A 25,922-nucleotide genomic window follows, 5' to 3' on the forward strand; every position below is an offset into this window, starting at 1 on the left:
CAGAGACACACACACACACACACACACACACACACACACTTTTACGTGCTTTTCACGCCCAGATCTGAATTCATGCAATGTTTAATACATTTTAAATCAATTGTTAATCATTTTTTATTCTTTACTTTTTTTTTCTCATTCATCTGTTGATTATTTTGATTCTTTTTTAAGCACTTTGTGTATGAAATGTGCTGTAAACTTGCCTTGCTACTGATTTGTGTCCATTAAAATACAATAGTTTGCAATTAAAATAACAACCGCTGTGTGTGTGTGTGTGTGTGTGTGTTTCACAGGTGGCTTCTTCCACCACAGGCTTTAAATGCGTATTACCTGCCAAACAAAAACCAGATGGGTGAGTATCATAAACACAAACCTGAATACTGAGATACTAAATTGGAAAGTTTGGCATAATTTCTTTTAAAAGAAATTAATACTTTTTATTCATCAAGGACACATTCAATTGATCAGTGATATTAAGGACATTTATAATGTTACAGTAGATTTCTATTTAAAATAAATGCTGTTCTTTTGAACTTTCTATTCATCTGTGAATCCTGAAAAATAATGGTTTCCACAAAAATATTGTGCAGCACAACTGTTTTCAACATTGATAATAATCAGAATCAGAATCATAACATGAATAAATTGTACCAACCCCACATTTCTGAATGCTAGTGTATATCATCCTACTTATTTACTGTATTTTTCTCTCATGGTGAGGGCTTTCCATTGACTGCTGTTGTTTTTAATGATATTTTCTTCACACAAACCTGTCAGCATTTGTACATCTTCACTAAGGCGTTATTTATTATATGTATTAATTTGTTTTCCAGCTGCACCTCACAAAGAAGCTTTCATCATTATCTGGGAAATAAATGCCACCTGTTAGAGGATCAATACAGACAGATAGAGTCAGAGAGAGAGTTCATTTTCATTACATCTTTGTTCATTCTTCATTTCTTTTCTTTGTTTTTTTTTCTTGCTCATATAAATGCTTTGGCAATACAATCTACAGTTTGTTGCACCAATAAAGCTGATTTAAATTTGAATTTGAATTTGAATTTGAATTTGACAGAGAGTGAGACAGAAACAGAGATGAAACCTCATTAACTAGCGTCATATTTTTATATTGCACTTTGCTTCATCATTGTAAGCTCATATCTCTCATTCTTTCTCTTCAGTTTTTCCTGCAGGAATTCTCCAGCCGACTCTCTACGATCCTGAATTCCCTCAGTGAGTATCACAGTCGTTCCTCTGGTGATTCTCTGTGATTCCCTCAGTCCTGAAGTCAAAGTGTGAATACAGACTGGTTACATCTTCACCAGCGGCCAGACATTCAGTGATTGTAAACTTATAGACTTCATTAGTATAATATTCAGCTGCTGTGTGTGTGTGTGTGTGTGTGTGTTTTATAGTACATCTTATACAGTCTTAAATGTTCAGCATCATGCGCCTGATGTGTGTGTGTTGGCAGGGCGGTGGTGAAAATGGCTTTACTGCGTCTTTTGAGAAAGTGACACTTCTGAAGAGAGAGAGAGAGAGAGAGTGAGCGTGAGAGTGTGTGTGTGTTTATGGCTATTGTGGCTTTTCTCTGAGAGCTGCAGCCTTGTATTGATTTCCCTTCACAAAATCTGTTAGAGGGGACAAATATTAGCAGACCACACACACTCACACACTATCACACACACAAACACACACACACACACACTATCACACACACACACACACACACACACACACTCACACACTATCATACACACACACTTACTATATTATTATAGCTTTTGTTAATATTTTGAATTAGATTTTATTTTTATATATCCCATTATATATATAATTATTATATTAGTAAATATATATTCTTTTTATATGTAAAGTTTGTAGTAATTTTTAGTGTGTGTGTGTGTATATATATATAACACAAACGAGGTTTTGTGAATTTATATTTTATATTATATTTAATATTTAATATTACATTTAATTTATATTTATATTTAATATATATTTATATTTCAGTTTTAGTTATTTTAATAAATCAGGTTAAACTAAATGAAAATGAGAAATAGCTGAACTACTGAATAACTAGCTGAAATAAAATAATGGTTTAAGTTTTAGTTAACTATAATAAACCTGGTGTTTGTACCTACTTAATCATATTTTGGGGACACATTTGTACCGAGAAGTGAGCAAAACAATGACAAAACCTCCTCCTTTTGGGGACATACTGATTGGTAAAAACAGTATAAAAAATAAAGTAAAGAAAGTGTTTTATAAATGAAATAAATGCAGTTTTGTGTTAGGGTTAGTGTTTCAGTTACAGTATTTATAACTAGCGGTATATAAAAACAATATGAGTCTATGTAATAACCCTATGTAGATCAGTAAACCTGTGTGTTGTAGGCTGTATTGTGAGTCTCTGCTGCTGGCTGCTGTTCATTTCTGTGATGCACATTAAAGATCAGATGAGATTGAGTGTATTCTTCATGATCAGGAGTGTTTTTCTTGTGTTTTAGGTCACTGAATTACGGAGGAATCGGAGCGATCATCGGTCACGAGCTCACACACGGATACGACGACTGGGGTGAGACAGAAACCTGTAATAACACTCCTGTAATAATGAACGAGTTAAACATTATTCAGAGATCTCTGAGTAACACAGACAGATGCAGCAGTGAAACATATGATCTGCATGAGTCTGTCGCCTGTCAGTTCTTCTGAACATCATGACTGGATCACTCTGTATCTCATGGCATTTTTTAGGATTTTGGCATATGATGTCATTTTTCGAGTCATGTGACTTCTTCCTGTTTGCTGATAGGTGGGCAGTACGATCGCTATGGCAACCTGAAGCAGTGGTGGACGGAAGAGTCGTACAGGAAGTTTCAGAAGAAGGCGGAGTGTATCGTCAAACTCTACGACAACTTCACTGTGTACAACCAGAGGGTAAGACACACACACACACACACACACACACACACACACACTCCCCACACACGTGTTTACTCATCTAACGGTGGACATTGCATAGATTTATAGTTGTTTTATGTACAGTTAGTTATAAATACTATCCCACACACTAACCCTATCTAGTGTTATTTCCGGTTTTCTTACTCAACACTTTTGTCTTGTTTTCCAGTACAAATATTTAAACATTCTTAAATCAAGATACATTTACTGGAGATGCAAAATGACTAAGGATATTAACAAAAAATGACTAAAATTAACTGGAAAAAATATTTGCCAATGACGTCAGAAAAAAAAACTATTTTTTTCTTTGAATTAAGTTTATTTTGTTTGTCTGTTTATCTTGTTTTAAGCAAAAACTTTTTTCACATTTTTCAGAAAACAAGACTATTTATCTAATGCCATTTTGCTTCTTTCAGTAAATGCGTCTTAAATTAAGAATGTTAGATATTTGTACTGGAAAACAAGACAAAATGCTGAGGAAAATGCTTTTTTTGCAGTGTGTTTGTACCCACAAGTGAGCAAAACCTAACAAAACCTCCTTTTGGGGACATTCTCATTTGTAAAAACAGTATAAACATACAAAGTAAATTTTTTTGTTTGTTTGTTTTTTAAAGGGGTCATATGATGCTTTTTTAAAGATCATTATTTTGTGTATTTGGTGTAACAGAATATGTTGACATGCTTTAATGTTCAAAAAACACATTATTTTTCAAATACTGTACATTATTGTAGGTCCTCTATGCCCCGCCTCTCTCAAACGCTTCGTTTTCTACAAAGTCCCTCCTTCCGACAAGCGCAGTCAGCTCTGATTGGCCAGCTGACCCAAAGTGTTCCTGTTAGAGCTAGGGAAACTAAAACTAAACCCATAAAAAAGCATTTTGTTACTTGAAATAAAATAAGTATTAAACGTATGTGTGTGTTTGTGTGTGTGTGTGTGTGTGTTTGTGTAGGTTAACGGGCATCTTACGCTGAGCGAGAACATTGCTGATCTGGGTGGACTGAAGTTGTCTTATAATGTGAGTTTTATCACTTCTTACCTTGAAAAGTGCAATAAAACACCATTTGAAATTAATTTTTTTCAACTTGAAAACTTGCTTTAAAAGTTTAAAGCAATGCTTTAAAGTTAAAGTTTCTATATTAAACAATAAAAAAAATGTTTAGCAATGTTTGCAGAGACTAAAAGTCAATACAAGTCACCTTTTTTCTGTAGTGCTTTATAAAGATTGTTTTAACTCTGAAAATGTTTTTATTTTTGTCATTTTCCAGTACAAATATCTAAACATCCTTATCTCAGGAGCAAAATGACTTTAGATGTTACGTCTTATTTCATGAAAAATTTATAAAAATAGCAACTCTCTTTTTTAAAGATGTTACATATTCCACTGAAGGCGAGTATAGACAAACCCAAGTGCAGCTTTATTAAATGCAAATGTGAGCACATACAAAAAAAACAAACAAAGACTTGGCTAGACTTGGCTTGGCTTAGAACAAAACATAAATGTGAAACAAAGCTAGACAAGAGACAATGGCAAAATGAGGGCTATATATATGAAACAAAGAGGGTCACATGACATAAACCAACCAAAGACAAAACAGAACTAGCAACCGCATGACAAGACAATCAACCAATGAAACATGAACTAAGGAACCAATGGCAGGGCACAAGGAATCACATGACAAAGAACATGACTGAGGCAAAACTAAAATTTTTTTACACAGCAGATTATTGCTGAAGTGAAAGCATTAAAAAAAATAAAGGGTAAAAAAATTCTAGAAGTTTAAATGTACTTTAAAGAAAATGTACTGTATACTAAAAATACATAATAAATATTTTATAAAATTGTCAAAATATTTTGGAATTTAAAATTGCTGTAAAATCAAAGTCATATGTCTAATTAAGTTATGCTCCAAATTTGAAGTTGATATCACAAAAATTGAGCTATACCGGAAATAGCCACCGGGTGACACCCAAACTCCACTGAATTTTTCACATTGCATAACAGCATAGTTTCATGGGATCATCTGTGAATCGTGATTTGTTTTCCGGTCTGCAGGCGTATCAGAAGTGGGTTCGTGAACACGGGCCGGAGCGTCCTCTGCCGGGACTCAAATACACACACGAGCAGCTCTTCTTCATCGCGTTCGCTCAGGTAAACCAGATTAGTTCATACAGCGTTAGTTAACAGTGTTGGGGAAAGTTACTTTTCAAAGTAACGCAGTACAATATTGCATTACTCCCTAAAAAAGTAACTAATTACGTTAGTTACTTTTTATGGAAAGTAATGCGTTATGTTACTTTTGTGTTACTTTTTAAATCTGGGTTGGGCTTGCTTGTTTGTTTTTAATATAAAAAGTTATATTTCTGGTAAATGTAAAAGTCCTTTCACAACAAAAAGTGAAATGAATGAGCCTCAGGCTGAAGGAAAAGTAAATTCACGTCTGTACAGCAGAACGCAGGAGAAGAACGTTCAACACTCTTCGGCAATAAAAAAAAATTAAGAACGAATGTTGGTTTATCTAAAGTGATTTTTGCTTAGTATGATTGAATTTGATAATCGAAGCTCAGCTGCAAAGACATTGGTTAATAAAATAGGATTAAATGCATAAAGGATATTTGTGTTATTTACCATTTAACTATTGCACATTTGCATCAACTCAGATATTTTCTTGTAAATTAAAAAGTAATGTGTTACTTTACTAGTTACTTAAAAAATACTGTTCTGATTACGTAACTCGCGTTACTTGTAATGCATTACCCCCAGCACTGTTAGTTAGTACTGGTTCAGTCATATTCAGCTGCTCTGAAATGTTTTCTACACATTGCATCACAGAACTGGTGTATGAAGAGACGGTCGCAGTCGATTTACCTGCAGCTGCTGACGGATAAACACGCACCTGAACATTACAGGTAATACACAGCTGTGTTACTTTTTAAATCTGGGTTGGGCTTGCTTGTTTGTTTTTAATATAAAAAGTTCTATTTCTGGTAAATGTAAAAGTCCTTTCACAACAAAAAGTGAAATGAATGAGCCTCAGGCTGAAGGAAAAGTAAATTCACGTCTGTACAGCAGAACGCAGGAGAAGAACGTTCAACACTCTTCGGCAATAAAAAAAAATTAAGAACGAATGTTGGTTTATCTAAAGTGATTTTTGCTTATTAGTATGATTGAATTTGATAATCGAAGCTCAGCTGCAAAGACATTGGTTAATAAAATAGGATTAAATGCATAAAGGATATTTGTGTTATTTACCATTTAACTATTGCACATTTGCATCAACTCAGATATTTTCTTGTAAATTAAAAAGTAATGTGTTACTTTACTAGTTACTTAAAAAATACTGTTCTGATTACGTAACTCGCGTTACTTGTAATGCATTACCCCCAGCACTGTTAGTTAGTACTGGTTCAGTCATATTCAGCTGCTCTGAAATGTTTTCTACACATTGCATCACAGAACTGGTGTATGAAGAGACGGTCGCAGTCGATTTACCTGCAGCTGCTGACGGATAAACACGCACCTGAACATTACAGGTAATACACAGCTAACACAATTAATATTCCTCATTAGAAACATTTAATAAGTCAAACATTACTACTACAAACCAAGCTCTATCTAGAAACCGATTTGCTGGTAACTACAGTATATAATGCCATTCTTCGGTTGTTATTGTTTTGCATTATGCTTAACAGCTCATTAATTCTGCACGTTGAAATAATTAGATATAGCGTTACATGTTGGCATGTGTATTTAATTTTTCAGAAGAAATAATTTCAATATAAGGCTGTTAAACTCAATCAAGCAAAAATAAAACAGACAAAATAATTAAAGCAGAAATAAAAGAAAGTAAATAATTACATAACCAAATAAATTAGTGCATTAGTGTAATTAAGGCATGTTTATATCCAATTCATAAATACTTAAAGCAGTTCACTAATTTTAAATGATTCATCCTTGTTTATCTGATACTTAAGTATGACCAGTGTTATTTTAGTATCACTGAGAATATTACAGTTTTTATTGATATTTTGAATTATTTTTATTAATAATTTTAAATATTTTTATTTTCCATTTTTCATCTTTACATTTAGTTCTAGATTTTTTGTGTTTCTATAATTTATATTATATTATATTATATTATTTTTTAATGTGTCTATATATATATTTTTTTTTTTTCAGTTTTAGGTTATTTTAGTAAATAAAAATTTAATTATTCTAAATTATCCATCTTTGTATATCTGATACTGAAATATTAATTATGTTATTTAAGTATCACTGAGATAATACTATAGTTTTTCTTAATATTTTTAATAGTTTTTTATATATATTTTCCTTCACTGAAAGTTCTAGATTTTTTGTGTTTTTGTCATTATTATTATTATTATTATTAATTCATTTTTATTTCAGTTTTAATTTAGGTTATTTTTACATCGTTTACTAAATGAACAACTAAATAAAAATGAGACATTGGTAACTGGCTGAAATAAAGTGAATTAAATTGTTTTGTTATATTTAATTTTTTCAAGTTAACATTTATTTTATTTAAAATAAGAATTTTTTTTTTGGTTTTGGTTTTCAGTATCCGTGAATATGACTTTGATTCAAATGTGTGTATTTTTATATATATATATATATATTACTGATGTTGATGATTAGGGATTCATTATCTCTGTGTTCTGGGGTTATGGTCTGTCTGCAGGGTGATTGGCAGCGTGTCTCAGTTCGAGGAGTTCAGTCGCGTGTTTCACTGTCCCAGAGGGTCACCCATGCATCCGGTCAACAAATGCGCCGTCTGGTGACCTTTAACCCCTGAGCGTCTCCTCATCGCCCTCGTTTCCATGACGAACTGCTCCGAGCTGCTCCCACGCCGATTGATGTTTATAGCATTTTAGTGATCAGAAATCAACTCGTGCTCATCGACACGCGCCATATTTCACACCCATCTTTCTTTGAAATCTTTATTTTTATATCCGGATGCAGAGTGTGTCGAATCAGGCGTGATGAGGTGTGTGTGCGTGTGTGTGTGTACGTGTGTGTGAGTGTGTGTGTGAGTGAGAGAGTGTGTGAGTGTGAGACGGTCCTGTACTGTAGGCATGTTGATGTTTTGATATGAAGTGTTTTGTCAGACATGTTCAGTGTTTTTAAGTAGAATCGGCTGCTGAGGTGACCGTCGTCAGCTTGACAGAGGAGACGAATCGAAATACACTGATTTCACGTTGCCCCTGTATGTTGATTCTGTGGAAACCCGTTTCTGCCATGGAAAAAATATATGTGTCCCTGCACCACAAAAGCAGTCTTAAGTCGCATAAATCTCAATTTCACAAAATTGACCCTTATGACGGGTTTTGTGGTCCAGGGTCAAAAAATGTAATTGCATATTTTTCTCTCACAATTATGCCTTTTTCTCTAAAGTGCATTTCCAAGTTACAAACTCGCAATTCTGAGTTTACATCTCAACATTTTGACTTTTTTCAAATTCTGAGTTTACATCTTTACCTTTTTCTCGCAATCCTGACTTTTGTCTTGTAATTTAAATTTTTTGTCCTTGTAATTCTGAGTTTGCATCGTACAATTTCAACTTTTTTCCCACAATTCAGACTTTTTCCCCCTCATACTTTAGAATTTTTTTCTTGTCATTTGGACTTGTTTCTCCCAATTCTGACTTTTTTTCTTGTAATTCTAACTTTTTTCTTGTAATTCAGACTTTTTCCTCATAATTCTAAGATTACATCTCGCACTTGCCTTTTTTTTTCTCATAAATCACTCATCTCACAATTCACAATTTTTTCTCATAATTCTGACATTTTTTTCATAATTCTGACATTTTTTTCATAATTCAGACGTTTTTCTCACAATTCAAACTTTTTCTCACGATTCAGACTTTTGAGTTTATATCTTGCATTTCAGTTTTTTTTTCCACCACAAAACTCACGATTCAGACGTTTGAGTTTATATCTTGCATTTCAGTTTTTTTTTCCACCACAAAATAAAAAATATTAGTTAATTAAAATTACAAAATAATGTGACTTTTTATCTCACAGTTTGGACTTTTTTCCTCACACTTTCACGTTTACACTATATCTCGCAATTCTGCGATTATATTTCACTATTTTGAGTTGATATCTCACGATTCTGAGAATTGTGAGGGAAAAAAAAGTCCTAATTGTGAGATAAGTCGCAATGACTTTATTAAATATCTTTATTCCATGGTGGAAACAAGCTTCCCGTATGATTCTGTGTTGAGCTTTTCTCAGATTGTATTTTTAATGTGATAAAAGGTTTCATGACTTTCTCGTCCAGATCTGGAACAGACAGACTGATTTTGTCTCAGACGCATAATTTTTCACCTTTATGTTGTTTTCCGCTCAGGACAGAGACCCCATGGCATTCTGGGATAATGAGCGGAATATTTGAGACAGATGACAACTTATTTTTGAGATAAAAATTAGAGTTTATGCTCCTGATGTGATTATGTCATGTGATCTTCAGATCTGACTTTTTTTTTTTTTTGTGATGATCTTTTGGACTTAAAAAGAACCCAACATTTCTGTCAAATCCAAACAAACATTTATGCAACTGCAGCCTCTCCAGTGTGAAGAAATGAACATGTTTTTGCCCGTGGAAGATGAAAGAGTAACTTTGTATAGATTAATTATATGAAAGTAAAAAAAAAAAAATGTACAGGTCAAATAAAGCATGTTTGCTGTTAAAAAGTTCGAAAACATACAAAACCAAGAGAAGTAAAACAGCGTTCAGTGAAGATCTGGAAAATGCTGAATTCTCCATAATCCATGTTTGGAATAAAACAAAATCATATGCAACAACTGAGATCTTTCTTTAAATTTTTTTAATAGAAAAAAAGTGACAGATAGAATTTACACAGTATTTACGTGTTGAATTTAAATACAAATATTGGGACTTTTAACTTTTTCCGTCAGTCGCTAAGCAACACTCAAGCCATAGCAACGTGTGTGACGTCATTTCTATGTGATCTTCCATTATATAATGTATTATTTTGAAAAGCACGTATGCGAAATAGAGCTTATAAACAGTTTACTACTAATTCTTAAGCAGATACTCAAATAGACAACAAATATCTATGAAATCTGATGTGGACGCGTCTATGGAAACCAGAGTTGGATGTCATCGCTTCCGGTTCCGTAAGACATGCATGTATGTAATGTATTTTTATATCTTTTTTTTTTTTTCAATTGAACTAATAAAAACTTATAATTCAAAATATTTACATGATTATAATTCCATTAACTCAATAACATAAACATTGTACATCACTTTAAAATATTATAGTTCACGACTCGTGACTTTTATTTTGTAATCTGCAGTCCGGATGTTGTCATCGCCGACTTCACAGCCTCTGCTTTGCGCGCTTGTGTTTTGTTTCCTGTTTGCACCAAACAACGAATTCACAACAAACAGAACTAAAGGTTATAAAATGTGAGTGTACTTTAATTAAACATGATCTAAGATTAAACCCGCATTTGAATGGACTCGAGCTCAAAACCCTCCGCGGGACGAGAAAAGGTAAAAAATATCTTCAACATTCACACTTTCAACAGCTTTAACGTTAAAACAGATCACGCGACATCAAACTATCGAAATAAACATTACGCGTCATATATTTAATTTAGAATAATGTTGTTTCATTTAACCATAATGTATTCAGATGAACGCTGGGTTTGAATTAATGATCGTTAAAATCAAACTGTAATAATATTATAGTAAAGCTGGCTTTAACTTCCGGCTAAACTTCCTGTTTTTGATCACTTCTGCTGCTTTAAATGATGATTTGTGGTTTTTGAACTGGATTTAAAACTCATTTATAAACCTAGAAGAGTTTAAAACAAAACATACAAACCCAAAACACACTTTTTAAGTTGTATTTAGTTGACGTATTGTAATAACAGTCAAGTACAGAGTAAACATACAGAACTTTGTAATATATGATGCTTTTTTATGTTATTCTTGTCTTGCGAATGTAAAACTTTGATGTAATAATTAAGATTAAAGTTGTAATTTAATCTTATAAAGCAAAATATTGTATAAGCACTTAACGTAAAACCTTTGTAAAAAATAAATAAAAATAAATGTAATGTCCATTTTAAAATCAATCCAAAATGAGAAAGAGAAAGGCCAATAGAAATACATGCATGTAAAAATATAACCTAAGGGAAGTTTTTGTTCTTTAGAAAAGGCTTTTTGCATTAACAACTAAAAAAGCCAATAAACTAAAACAAAAAAACATGTCATTTATACTAAACTGTATATGCATTACATCAGAATTCACTAGACTGACTAATGGCATATTATTTATTTAATTTCTAACACTGTTTTTCATTATTTAGTCTCATGCATTTTATTCAAGCAAGTACTAATTATTAGCAATTTAATTTACAGCGTTTCTCCCGCATACATTTAATAAAATCAAATCGAGGCAGTCATGTTTGTAGTGTGTGTGTTTGTGCTGTGTGTCACAGGAGGGTGTGACGGCGCCCCTCAGAGGCCGACCGATGTCTGACAGCGTGTCTCTGGCCTCTTACTCCGAGTATCCTGCGGGACGTCCCTTCATTAACACATCCCTGCCCTTCACTAACAGAGCCGTCAAAGCCTTTCCTGAGAGCAGCGGTGCAGGTACACACACACACACACACTCACACACACACACTCACACACACACACACACACGCTCACGCTCACTCTCACACACACACGCTCACGCTCCCTCTCACACACACACACACACACTCACACTCACAGACACACACACTGTGACACTTGAGATCTCACACACTCAGATGCACTGATGACACGAGACTCGTGCGTATGGAGAGTGATTGACAGCTGTTTGCGGCACTCATGAATAATTCAGTGCTTCGGCTCGCAATATAGACTGTGTGACGTTTGAGCGAGTTACTTAAACATGCCAGAAAACGTCTGTGTTTTTAGTCTAAAATTTTCAGACATAAAATGACAGTATTTTAAAAATATGTATTAATTAATTCATTTTATTTATTTAAGTTAAAATGCAGTGTAACTTGACACTGATAGTTAAGATTAAATAAAAAATTGAACAGGTAAATTTTACAAGTTAAAACAGCAAAGATGTGATGAATTCAGAACCTCATAAATAAATCATTGCAAAGCAGGGTTATTATACTAAAACTAAAACCATAAAAATAGCTTGAAATAAAATAAACGTTAACTGAAAAATATATACATATATTTTTTTCAGTTAACGTTTATTTCAAGTAATTTTTTATTTTTGCATTATTTTATTTCAAGTATTTTTATTTATATTTTATGTACATATGTTTTTAATATAAATGTAAACTTACTTTATTTAGGCAAAGTATTTCTCATTTTCATTTAAATAAACTTGATGTACTATAATAATTAAACAACGAAACACACTACAAAGCTGCAAAAACTATTTAAAATAATAATGGAAAATATGAAAATAAAAACTATTTTAAAATATTTTAAAAAGACAATATTAGTGTCTCAGTGACACAAAAACCCCCCACAAAAGTTATCTTGATATACAAAAACAGCTAAAGTAAACTTTAATAAAACTATAGACATAAAAAAAAAAAAACTAAAAATAACAAAAAACAACTAAAATACTAAAACTTTAACAAAACAGCTCCACCTGCTGGAGAGTTTAGATTCAGATTCAGTCGCTTGCAATTAACATTTTGCCTCTTGAAGACTTCTGTATGTAAATGAGCTCTCTTTTGATTGGCTGACCTTTTCATATGTGAATGCTGTTTTGTGGCTGTGGCATTGGGCCAGTGTGAGCTGAATAAATCACATCTAGATGCAGAACTCCTTGAACTGGTGTGTTTTTGCAGCCATTCTTTCTGCGCTGAAGAACCTGCAGGAGAAGATCCGTCATCTGGAGCTGGAGCGATGTGATGCTCAGCAGAAGCTCCAGACCATCTCCAGAGAATCCACACACTCTGACCACAGAGACCACGACAGACACACAAACCACGGTGAGCTTGTGATTTCATCCACACACACTCCTGACACCAGTGCTATTTATGTGCTGTTATAGTATTCACTCATATTTTCAATACTTTACATTTACATTTATTCATTTAGCAGACTTAAAGAGGCAGACAGACACAGGAAGTGCTCGTCATACAAAGTTTCAAGCATTGTTCAAATAAGTACAAGCTAGACAGAGAAAGATTAAAGAAAAGAGAAAAAGATATTTTTTTATTTTTTAGGATGAAGTCAGATAATGACGAAAGAGGTGAGTTTTCAGCTGTCGCTTGAAAAATTGTCAGGTTGTCTAGTAGAAAAGAAAGATAGAGCTGTGTGTCATAACATTTAAATTGAACTTTTAGTAATGATGTGCTTTTTAAAATTGTATTACTTTTCTAATATATATTAAATATTTAGTTATATTATATTATAGTTAGTTGCCAAGGCAACATTTTATTTTCTATTTTTTACTAAAATAAAATAAAAAAATGTAATTTTCATATTAATAAGCATTTATTTATTTTTTATATTTTATATAAGCATTTTTTTTTTAATATTTATCTTTTACATTTAATTTTAGAGTAAGTTTTATTGATTTTGTTATGTGGCATTTTTATTAATTCTTAGTTTTTTGGATTTTTTTTATTTTTTATATTAAGTTAAATAAATCATTTACATAAATTATGTTTATATATAATAATTCAATACAGGTACATTTTTAATTCAGTTTTAGTGATTTTAGTACTTCAACTTGGTTATTTTATTTCAGTTACTTGGGCAACATTTTAAATGTTTTCATGTAACATTTATATTGTACTCTTAACTTTTATTTTTAAAGTTGTACTAATTTTGTTACATGCTTTTGGTTACATGCATTTTTATTATAATAATGTTTTACAATTATTTTTAATAATATATTTATTTTTTTAGTAATTTTAGTTGCCAAGGTAACATTTTAAGTTTACGTTTTTCATGTAATGTTTATTTTTTAAATTTTATTTCAGCTTTATTTCAGTTGCCGGAAATTATTTTTAATAGCTTTAGTTTACCACGATTGACACAGATCTTTATTCCCAGCCTTACATTTACAGTAAATGTACAGTAAAATGTCTGTCTGTGTAGATCTGCTCTCTCAGCTGTCTGCGGCCGAGACTCGATGCTCACGCTTGGAGAAACAGTTGGAGCACATGAGGAAGACTGTGAGAAACACCGAATCGGACAGAAGCGCTGTGCTGCGCCGACAGGTGCGTCACACACACACAGAACCCGCTGCAACCAGGTGTGTGTGTGTGTGTGTGTTAATATGCTGTGTGTGTTGTGCAGGTGTCTCTGGAGCGTCTGGGTTCAGCGGACTGGGCCGATGTTCAGCTGAAGCTGCAGAAGCTGGATCTGCTGGAGCAGGAGTATTATCGGCTGACGGAGACTCAGAGCGCCGCCGAGAGGAAGATCAGACAGCTGGAGAGGAAACTACAGGAAGAGGAGCATCAGAGGAAACTGGTGCAGGACAAAGCAGCTCAGGTTCGTCTCTCTGTCAGTTAGGGCTGGAACAATAAATCGATGCATCGCCAATAGATTAATGATTCTTTGGGATGTAACAATATCCAAATCTCACGATACGATAATATCGCGATATTAAGTAGTCCACGATACGATATTTATTGCGATATTTAAAAAAAAAAAAGACAAATGAAGAATTGGAACATTTTTTAATTTTGTACATTTTAAAGTTAAATTACGCTATCTAATGCACTTTGAGAGTTCAAAATAAAGAGCTCCAACCCATGTTCTTAACCAAGTCAGAAAAAAGTCTCGTACCTGAACTTTAAAGGGACTCAACCCTCTTTTTATTTGTGATATAGCGTCTCAGTCTTAAATTACATTCACACTGGTGTTTTAGGAAGCCAAACAAATTAGAATAGTATAATAATAACAACAACAATGACAGTAATATAGCCATATATTAACAATTGCGCTGTAAGATAAATGAAAATTAATATTTCATAGGAGTACTATTTTTGCTTTACACTACAGTAGGGAAATTACAATACTTCTTTCCTAATTTCTACACTTGAAAGAGATATTTTGTGAGCTTTTTTTTTTTGTGATAACTGGCAACGCTTCACCTGCAGCTTTAATCAAGAGAGGGAAGAGTTCAATAGTGACTAGAAGGAGAGCAGCAGTATGCATACACTTGAACATAAAATAATCATTCATACAGTTTGAAAAGGTTGAAGCGAATTACAAGGGTGTTCATAGTGGGCTGTGTTTACATTAATCTTGCGTCATAAAAGCATAAAAGCCAAGATGCAAGTACATTTAACCTCTTACATGACTCAGCCGAACGCACAAGAGCTCTTCTTCGTGAGCATTTGAGTGTGCAGTTAAAAACTAGCCTAGAGCGCCATCTGCTGTTCTGCATCTGCAGAATCGATTCCAGAGAGAATTGCGATGCATTCCGAAAATCTCAGAATCAATCCACGATGCATCGTGATGTTAACTGTGTCTATCTGTTCTGTGGTCAGTTGCAGACGGGTCTAGAAGCCAATCGTCTGCTCATCCAGTCTGTGTCTCCACGTCCACATAAATCCAGCAGAATCAAACCAAAGAAGCTCTCAGCAAAGGTAAACGAGCACCGACAGATCTGATTCCTCTAACGCATTTACTTAATACAAACTACTTAAGAGGTGGGGATATGATGTCAACTGCAGTAAGAAATAACATCACAATATAGTAATCCTGCTTGAAATCTGAGATGTTACTAATTAAATTTAAAGCCATATGATATATTTCTCAACATCATCGCTTAAATGACTGCTAATGTTAAATTCACACTAGGCTCTTTTAGGGTTGCAAAAACGTGGAAAATTTCCAGTAAATTTCGGAAACATTCCAGAAATTATGGAAACTTTCCATGATTTTTTGGGAATATTCCAGGGATTTTTGGAAAGTTTCAGGAAATTTACCGGAAATTTGCAACCCTAGGCTCTTTGACATCCGGCTAATTTTCACATCAGACAAACTCATGGTATCATTATTGATGCTTTTGAGAATTATACCCTCTTGCATAGAACAAAACCAACCAATATTTAAATCTCGTAATAAAAAACAACTGATATTTAAATCTTATAACTGAAAAAACGACAGATATTTAAATCTCGTAATAGAACAAAACTGACCAATATTTTAGTCTCATAATAGACCAAAAATGACCGATATTTAAACCTCATAATAGAACAAAACTGACCGATATTTCAATCTCATAATAGACTAAAACTGACTGATTATTTCAGTTTTGTAATAGAACAAAACTGACCAATATTTTAATCTCATAACAGACCAAAAATGACCAATATTTAAATCTCATAATAGAACAAAACTGACCGATATTTCAATCTCATAATAGACCAAAACTGACTGACTATTTCAGTTTTGTAATAGAACAAAATTGGACAACATTTAAATTTTGTAATATAACAAAACTGACCGATATTTACATTTCGTAATAGAACAAAACTGTTTAGAAAAAAACTGTAATAGAACAAAACTGAGTGATCTTTAAATATTTGAGTAGAACAAAACAAAATGATATTTAAATTTTGTTGGCCAGATGACATTTCAATGTCGTTATAGAACCAAATTAACCGATATTTCAATCTTGCAACAGAACAAAACTGACCGATTTAAATCTCGTAATAGAACAGAACCAACCGATATTTCATTGTTATAAAACAAAACTGGATGACATTTCAATGTTGTTCTAAAACCAAATCAACCGATATTTAAATCTTGCAACAGAACAAAACTGACCGATATTTCAACGTTGTTATAAAAGTAAATGAACAGTATTTAAATCTCATAATAGAACAATACCGACCGATATTTAAATCTTGTAATAGAACCAGACTGACATATTTAAATATTTTAATAGAACAAAAACCGATATTAAAATTTTGTAACAGAACAAAACCAGATGAAATTGTAGTCGTTATAGATCAATGTCAATGTCGTTACAGAACAAAACCAAACAATATTTAATTTTTCGTAATTTAGATCAAAAGCAACTGATATTTCAGTGTAGAACAAAACTGACCAATATTTTAATTTTGTAATACAATAAAATAGATTATATTTCAACGTTGTTACAGAATCAAATCAACCGATATTTCAATCTCATAATAGAACACAACCGACCGATATTTCAATGTTGTTAAAGAACAAAACCAACTGACATTTAATTTTTGTAATATAGAACAAAAGCTACTGATATTTCAATGTTGTTATAGAACAAAACTGACCAATATTTTTATCTTGTAATACAACAAAATAGAATACATTTCAATGTTGCTATAGAACAAAACTGACCGATACTTAAATCTCATAATAGAACAAAACTGACCGATATTTTAATCTTGTAATACAACAAAATGGATTACATTTCAATGTTGTTACAGAACCGAATCAACCGATATTTCAGTCTCATAATAGAACAAACCCGACCGATATTTCAATGTTGTTAAAGAACAAAACCAACTGACATTTAATTTTTGTAATATAGAACAAAAGCTACTGATATTTCAATGTTGTTATAGAACAAAACTGACCAATATTTTAATCTTGTAATACAACAAAATAGAATACATTTCAATGTTGTTATAGAACCAAATTAACCGATATTCAATCTCATAATAGAACACAACCGACCGATATTTCAATGTTGTTATATAACAAAACTGACTGATATTTTAATCTTGTAATAGAAAAAAACGGCTAACATTTAAATCTGTAAAGCATCTGAGATGAGCTGCTCATGTGTGAATTCTCCTGTGTTTCTGCAGAAACATCCGTCGCAGTCGCAGCCGCATTACAGACTCAGTCTGGGAGACGTGCCGTTTGTGCCGTTTGTGGTAAAGACACAAACATAGTGTTTTACACTATAACATTTGATTTTATTCCCACGTTAATCACGTTAATCATTATTTTTTTTGGTTTTTCATGATCATTTCTGACCCTTATACTGTCCCTACCATTACATTTGAAGTTATTTTTTATGACAAATCAGAGCATGTTTGATATGGAGCAGTATTGTGGATGTTAACGAGTCTGTGTGTCTTCAGTCGACAGGCTCGAGTCACTCTGTGCGAGCAAACGTCCAGCACGTCCTTCATCTCATGAAGCAGCATCATCCTCAGCTGTGTAACGAGCGAGTGCTGGGACACGCCCCCTCCACCAATCACAGCAGTAGCTCCTCCTCTTCCTCTTCCTGTGGGGAGGAGCTGTCAGAGCTGCTGCTGACGCTGCAGGACGAGTTTGGACACATGAACTTGTGAGGATTGAATTTGTTTCCACCCTCTCTTGGACCAGTGTTACCATCGTTAACTAAAACTAAAAATGTTGCATTGAAATAAAATAAATGTTAACTAAAATAAAATATTTTTTTTAAAGTTTTTTTTAATTTCAGTTAATTGCCAAGTCAACATTTCTAATTTTTTAGGTTAACTGTTGTATGTGACATACTATTATAATTTTTTAAAATATTTTTATTCTTATATTTTCCGCTTTCATGTTAATTTTAGTTAAAGTTTAAGTAATTTTGTTGCATGTTTTTGTCATTTTTATTAGTTTTTTTTTAAATGTCTATGTAGTATATATTTTTTTTCAATAGTGTTAGTTTTAGTTATTTTAGTACATCAAGTTAAACCAAATGAAAATGCGAAATATATAAAAATATATATACATTTTATTTGATTTCACTTGATTTTTTTTTTTTTTCAGGTAACTTTTTTTTTATGGTTTTGGTTTTAGTTTTAAAGAACTATAATAACCCTGACTTGAAGTACTAAAATGACTAAATCAAAAAATAAAACAATTAAACTATAGAACAAAACTGACCAATATTTTAATCTCATAACAGACCAAAAATGACCAATATTTAAATCTCATAATAGAACAAAACTGACCGATATTTCAATCTCATAATAGACCAAAACTGACTGACTATTTCAGTTTTGTAATAGAACAAAATTGGACAACATTTACATTTTGTAATATAACAAAACTGACCGATATTTACATTTCGTAATAGAACAAAACTGTTTAGAAAAAAACTGTAATAGAACAAAACTGAGTGATCTTTAAATATTTGAGTAGAACAAAACAAAATGATATTTAAATTTTGTTGGCCAGATGACATTTCAATGTCGTTATAGAACCAAATTAACCGATATTTCAATCTTGCAACAGAACAAAACTGACCGATATTTCAACGTTGTTATAAAAGTAAATGAACAGTATTTAAATCTCATAATAGAACAATACCGACCGATATTTAAATCTTGTAATAGAACCAGACTGACATATTTAAATATTTTAATAGAACAAAAACCGATATTAAAATTTTGTAACAGAACAAAACCAGATGAAATTGTAGTCGTTATAGATCAATGTCAATGTCGTTACAGAACAAAACCAAACAATATTTAATTTTTCGTAATTTAGATCAAAAGCAACTGATATTTCAGTGTAGAACAAAACTGACCAATATTTTAATTTTGTAATACAATAAAATAGATTATATTTCAACGTTGTTACAGAATCAAATCAACCGATATTTCAATCTCATAATAGAACACAACCGACCGATATTTCAATGTTGTTAAAGAACAAAACCAACTGACATTTAATTTTTGTAATATAGAACAAAAGCTACTGATATTTCAATGTTGTTATAGAACAAAACTGACCAATATTTTAATCTTGTAATACAACAAAATAGAATATATTTCAATGTTGCTATAGAACCAAATCAACCGATATTTCAATCTCATAATAGAACACAACCGACCGATATTTCAATATTGTTAAAGAACAAAACCAACTGACATTTAATTTTTGTAATATAGAACAAAAGCTACTGATATTTCAGTGTTGTTATAGAACAAAGCTGACCAATATTTTAATCTTGTAATACAACAAAATAGAATACATTTCAATGTTGTTATAGAACCAAATTAACCGATATTCAATCTCATAATAGAACACAACCGACCGATATTTCAATGTTGTTATATAACAAAACTGACTGATATTTTAATCTTGTAATAGAAAAAAACGGCTAACATTTAAATCTGTAAAGCATCTGAGATGAGCTGCTCATGTGTGAATTCTCCTGTGTTTCTGCAGAAACATCCGTCGCAGTCGCAGCCGCATTACAGACTCAGTCTGGGAGACGTGCCGTTTGTGACCGGGACGGTAAAGACACAAACATAGTGTTTTACACTATAACATTTGATTTTATTCCCACGTTAATCATGGATTTTTTTATTTTTTTTGGTTTTTCATGATCATTTCTGACCCTTATACTGTCCCTACCATTACATTTGAAGTTATTTTTTATGACAAATCAGAGCATGTTTGATATGGAGCAGTATTGTGGATGTTAACGAGTCTGTGTGTCTTCAGTCGACAGGCTCGAGTCACTCTGTGCGAGCAAACGTCCAGCACGTCCTTCATCTCATGAAGCAGCATCATCCTCAGCTGTGTAACGAGCGGGTGCTGGGACACGCCCCCTCCACCAATCACAGCAGTAGCTCCTCCTCTTCCTCTTCCTGTGGGGAGGAGCTGTCAGAGCTGCTGCTGACGCTGCAGGACGAGTTTGGACACATGAACTTGTGAGGATTGTATTTGTTTCCACCCTCTCTTGGACCAGTGTTACCATCGTTAACTAAAACTAAAAATGTTGCATTGAAATAAAATAAATGTTAACTAAAATAAAATATTTTTTTTAAAGTTTTTTTTAATTTCAGTTAATTGCCAAGTCAACATTTCTAATTTTTTAGGTTAACTGTTGTATGTGACATACTATTATAATTTTTTAAAATATTTTTATTCTTATATTTTCCGCTTTCATGTTAATTTTAGTTAAAGTTTAAGTAATTTTGTTGCATGTTTTTGTCATTTTTATTAGTTTTTTTTTAAATGTCTATGTAGTATATATTTTTTTTCAATAGTGTTAGTTTTAGTTATTTTAGTACATCAAGTTAAACCAAATGAAAATGCGAAATATATAAAAATATATATACATTTTATTTGATTTCACTTGATTTTTTTTTTTTTTCAGGTAACTTTTTTTTTATGGTTTTGGTTTTAGTTTTAAAGAACTATAATAACCCTGACTTGAAGTACTAAAATGACTAAATCAAAAAATAAAACAATTAAACTAAAACTGAAATAAAAAATAATAACAAATAATGAAAGTTAACAAAGACAAATAAACAACAAAAACTAATAAACTCACAAAACTGACTAATAAACTGATAACACACATTTTATTATTAAAACTTAAATATACAAATAAAAGTTAATAGACAATATTAATAAATACTATAAAAACACTACTTTAATGATGCTAAAATAAAATTTTATGCTTGGTTAAAGGGACAATTTACCAAAAATGAACATTCTGTTAATAATTATTTTATGTAAATAAATAAAATAACTCAAATTGTTCACACACTCCATATTTTAATGATATGAAATGATTTGCAGACTGAATTTAATAGATTACACATGCATGACAACATTTGGATTTGATCTGTGTGAGGCGATGTTGCCAGCTTGAGTGCTTTGAAAGAGTGAATCATTTTGTGAAGCGATTCATTCAATTGATTCAGAGATTCAAAAAGCTTAGTTTCTCCCAATGCTAGTGTCGATAAACTGTCAAGCTCCAAAAATGACATGAAAGCATCATAATAATAGTCATTAAACATTTACATAAAGGTTCTGCGAAAATCTCCTTTTATGTTGCTTATAAGAAAATAACAGTGTACAGGTTTGGAACAAACAGGAGGCTGAGTCAGATTAGTTTTAGGTGAACCGTTCCTCTAACAGACAGGTGTTTGTTGCTGAATGCTGATTCAGTGATGCTGTATGAGTGTGTGTAACTGTAAGCGGTGTGTGTTGTGTTTGTGTGTCAGCGAGCAGCAGGAATTGGCCAAACGGATCCAGTCGTGTGGTTCGGATCGCTTGCGGCGGGATCTGGAGCGTGAGATGGAGACGCTCGTGAAGAGGATGGAGAATAAAGCAGAACAGATCGCTAAAGTCCGGCGACATCAAACTCAGGTAACACAATGCAACTGAAGATACATGTATACTGTAAAAGCAGCTCATGGTAGAAGTACAGTATCGGCTCACCAAGACTGCATTTATTTGATCAAAAATACAGTAAAATTGTGAAATATTATTACAATTTAAAATAGCTGTTTTCTATGTGAATATCTGTTAAACTGTAATTTATTTCTGTGATGCGCAGCTGTATTTTCAGCATCATTCCTCCAGTCTTCAGTGTCACATGATCTTCAGAAATCAGTATAATATGCTGATTTGCTGCTCAAGAAACATTTCTGATTATTAGTTTTGAAAAATGCACAATATTTTTGTGGAAACTGTGATGCATTTTGTTTTTCAGGATTCACAGATGAATAGAAAGTTCTAAAGTACAGCGTTTATTTGAAATAGAAATCTACTGTAACATTATAAATGCCTTTACTGGCACTTTTAAGCAATTTAATGCATCCTTGATGAATAAAAGTGTATTTTTTAAGCAGCACAACTGTTTTCAACATTGCTAATAATCAGAAATGTTTCTCGAGCAGCAAATCAGCATATTAGAATGATTTCTGAAGATCATGTGACACTGAAGACTGGAGTAATGATGCTGAAAATACAGCTGCGCATCACAGAAATACATTACAGTTTAACAGATATTCACAGAGAAAACAGCTGTTTTAAATTGTAATAATATTTCACTATTTTTACTGTATTTTTGACCAATAAAAGCAAAAGATTGTACTTTCTTGACGGCTAGTTTTAGTGCCAAGCGCTCCCTGATCTGATGGTTTGTGTGCATCACAGTGTGTTCAGCAGAGCGACGGCGGAGGACAGATGAAAGTCTGGAGTCGCTCGGTCAAAGCCAGACCTGGTGAGCGCAGTCGAGACAGTCTGCGTCTGCTGAAAGACATGCGCTCGCTGCAGACCTCACTGCGCAGCTGGGAATACTGAGAGGGTCAGGGTCACACAAACACATCCAGGTCAAAGGTCAGCCCAAAATCAAAAGAAGAAAGATTACTTTCATGACAATTTGTAGTTCTGTAATGCTGTTTTTTGTAAAAAATATGTTTTTACATATTCATTTTAATCACTTAAATAGACATCAATGCAGTAAAAGCAAAAGAGATTTTTTTTTTGCATTACAAAATTGGCTTAAAATAATGTCAGAATGCAGAGAAACTTATTGTTCCTAAAGCAGCTCTGATTTTGTTCTGTTTATGCAGAATATCATTTCTTTCATTTGTTTGATGAGTTTAACCCTTTGAACTTCTTATTTGATCACTTTTTTTTTTTTTTTTGGTTTGTTTTCCTAGTTTTTCCAGATGTTTGATTTATTTGGAAAACAAATGATGTTCGATGACGAGCCGAACAGAATCTGAATTCTGAAGACGAGGCTCTCTGAAAAATCCAGAAACATTATTATTAATTAGTATTTTTCATTTTTATTACATGAAGGGTTTATTATGTGTTAAGAAATATTTCTGGAGCAGAATAAAGGACAGACTGATTTGAAACAAAAAATAATAATTACCCAGAATTCCTGTGCAGCTGTGTTTGGTAGCACTTTACAGTAAGATCTCATTTGTTAACATTAGTAAACACATTAACTAACATCAACTTACAACTTCTATTAATGTTACTGAATTTTTTCGTATTTATTTCAGTTTTCAGTGCATTAATATTAAGAGATAAAACATTTGATCTTAATTTTTTTTTGAAGATTTGTATTGTCAGTTCATATCAACTAATGAAGTTATATAATGTTAGCAAATGGAACCTTACTGTAAAGTGTTACTTTTTAAACTAATTTAAACTTGTTCTTCAGTGTTTCAGGTTTATGATCTTTTCAACATTCCAAAGATTCCAGCATTTTTTTTTTTCTTTGGTAAAATGATTCTGCTTGTATTATAATGTTTACATATTTCTGTTGGCAGTCATTCTGTTTGTTTCCATGATAGAGTGAAATGTGAGTGGTTTAATGAATATATATGATGGATTTTATTTGAATTGAGCAGCGATTTATTAAAGATGCAGTCGATTTTAGTGTGTGTGTGTGTGTGAGAGATGCACCGGTGCTCAGACTCTTGCGTTGTGTGAGAATGACTTTAAATATGTTTGAAATATTTATTTTTACAGCACTGAATAAAACCAAAATGAATGACATGTTTGTGATTTGTTTGTTTCAATAGAGACGCCAAGAGTTTATTTGAATGAAACCTTTTATTTCTTCATTCATAATTCTCATGTAAATTAAAGACACAATGATCTGTACAGAATATCTACACACACACACGTGTCTCCAGACAGACTTTCAGAAAAACCAACGGCAAACCATTCTCACTTCATAGAATTCTGTAACACTTTACAATAAAGTCTCATTTATTAGCATTAATATTTAGCTAACACGAGCAATATTTTTTTTGCAGCACTTATTAATAATAAAAAAAGTTTCGTGTTAGTTGATGCATGAATTTGAACAGATGCTTGATTTAAAAATGTGTTTGTTACAATAAATTCTGTATCATTAGTTACATTTAAAAATAGTATAATAGTTATAAATAAAAATAATATTAGTGTTTTACAAGAAAATATTTTAGTCTTTCCACTTCAGAATTGTTTATTGAATGTTACTCGCTTTTTTTGTAATTATTTGTGAAATTTACTAGCAAGTGAAAATGGTTTTAACACCTTTTTTTTAAGTGTAGTTAATGTTAACTAATTTGGTTAACTAATGTTGAGAAGCTTTTCAAATTGATTTAAAAAATTTATTCATAAATGTTGAAATGAATAAATTCTGCAAAGTATCATTAATTGTTAGTGTAAAAATAGTTGTAAAGTTGTAAACAGAAAACATTACTGGAATTGTTCCTTTGTTTTTAATTTTTATACTATTTTATTCTTTCTACTTTGACCATTAAGTCAATGTTTTATTTGAAGTTTCTTTGTAATTATTGCGAGTCAAAATTGTTTCAACAACAAATACATTTTTAATGTTAACTAATGTTAAGAAATGTTAATGTTAAGCTTTGTACTTCTGATTTGAAAACACATGCATTATTTTTATTGATTTTTGATTACGTTGCACTTCACGTTAAGAGATGCTTTTAAACGTTTGGTTTTAAAAGTAGATTTGTATATTTTGAAATTAGATTCATAAATGCTGTAGAAGTATTGATCATTGCTAGTTCATGTTAACCGATGTAGTTAAAAATGAACTTTATTGTAACGTATTAGCAATGTCTTTCATTGTTCTGTCATAAACATGGAAGAAATAATTCTATTTTTCAACCTTCAAGAATCAGAATCAATCCATATACTTGCTACAAATTCAGTGTTTATCGTTTATCATGTGGTAGATTTCATAAACCAAACCATCAGTAGATTCAGTCGTGAGAAAAACGTTCTACAGAGAGCCGTCTATGAATGGCACGAGAGAATGTTTTTATTCCAACCAAAAGAAAAACAATGTTATTTACCGTCACCTACAGGTACAAACGTGTACAAATACCAGAAAATAGATTCATTAAATCAAAGTGTGTGTAAAAAGTAATAATTTAGAAATGGATGTTATGTACACGAGGCGACGCAAAAACCACTTATTGCACAAGAAAACAATAGCATAATATCTGTAATCATTATTAACTTAAAATACAATGGAGAAATAGGAAACTATAAGAAAGCATTTAAATTATTTAAAGTTGACTGCCAGCATGAAGTCTTTTTATATATATCTTTTCTTTCAAATACAGCAGGTCAGAACTCATCTAAAATAAATAAATTAAAATTTGCATGAAGACATGTTTTTAGGACCATTATAACAGTAATTTTTCATTATGACATTAA

The 25,922-nt window shown here is 32.1% G+C and overlaps 2 protein-coding genes across 2 annotated transcripts in view; both read left to right on the plus strand.

The window, feature by feature from the left end:
* ecel1 (endothelin converting enzyme-like 1) overlaps positions 1–8,265 on the plus strand; it is a 49,008-nt gene extending 40,743 nt beyond the window's left edge. The window contains exons 14-21 of the mRNA XM_016540177.1: positions 294–352; positions 1,182–1,233; positions 2,514–2,581; positions 2,819–2,943; positions 3,918–3,983; positions 5,022–5,117; positions 5,799–5,875; positions 7,666–8,265. Of these exons, the coding sequence (XP_016395663.1) occupies positions 294–352; positions 1,182–1,233; positions 2,514–2,581; positions 2,819–2,943; positions 3,918–3,983; positions 5,022–5,117; positions 5,799–5,875; positions 7,666–7,765 (643 nt within the window). The 3' untranslated portion in view covers positions 7,766–8,265. The remainder of the gene's footprint in view (positions 1–293; positions 353–1,181; positions 1,234–2,513; positions 2,582–2,818; positions 2,944–3,917; positions 3,984–5,021; positions 5,118–5,798; positions 5,876–7,665) is intronic.
* A 2,056-nt stretch (positions 8,266–10,321) lies between these two features.
* Positions 10,322–24,547, plus strand: cep57 (centrosomal protein 57). The gene is made up of 11 exons (XM_016540178.1): positions 10,322–10,508; positions 11,462–11,615; positions 12,836–12,979; positions 14,097–14,218; positions 14,298–14,492; positions 15,497–15,595; positions 20,154–20,222; positions 20,433–20,641; positions 21,947–22,091; positions 22,884–23,066; positions 23,393–24,547. The coding sequence occupies exons 1-10, from the start codon at positions 10,470–10,472 to the stop codon at positions 23,028–23,030; spliced, it is 1,323 nt and encodes a 440-aa protein (XP_016395664.1). The 5' UTR covers positions 10,322–10,469; the 3' UTR covers positions 23,031–23,066; positions 23,393–24,547.
* Positions 24,548–25,922: the final 1,375 nt, after the last annotated feature.

This window comes from Sinocyclocheilus rhinocerous, unplaced genomic scaffold (genome assembly GCF_001515625.1).
Source record: "Sinocyclocheilus rhinocerous isolate Xijiao unplaced genomic scaffold, SAMN03320098_v1.1 scaffold1719, whole genome shotgun sequence".
Classification (NCBI taxonomy): domain Eukaryota; kingdom Metazoa; phylum Chordata; class Actinopteri; order Cypriniformes; family Cyprinidae; genus Sinocyclocheilus; species Sinocyclocheilus rhinocerous.

Bases quoted from the DNA above. Each gene is read 5' to 3' on its own strand.
- cep57 (XM_016540178.1), top strand. From the start codon at position 10,470: ATGGACTCGAGCTCAAAACCCTCCGCGGGACGAGAAAAG. The intron at 12,980-14,096 runs GTGAGCTTGTGA...CTGTCTGTGTAG, and splicing joins CGACAGACACACAAACCACG to ATCTGCTCTCTCAGCTGTCT. The intron at 22,092-22,883 runs GTAACACAATGC...TGTGCATCACAG, and splicing joins TCCGGCGACATCAAACTCAG to TGTGTTCAGCAGAGCGACGG.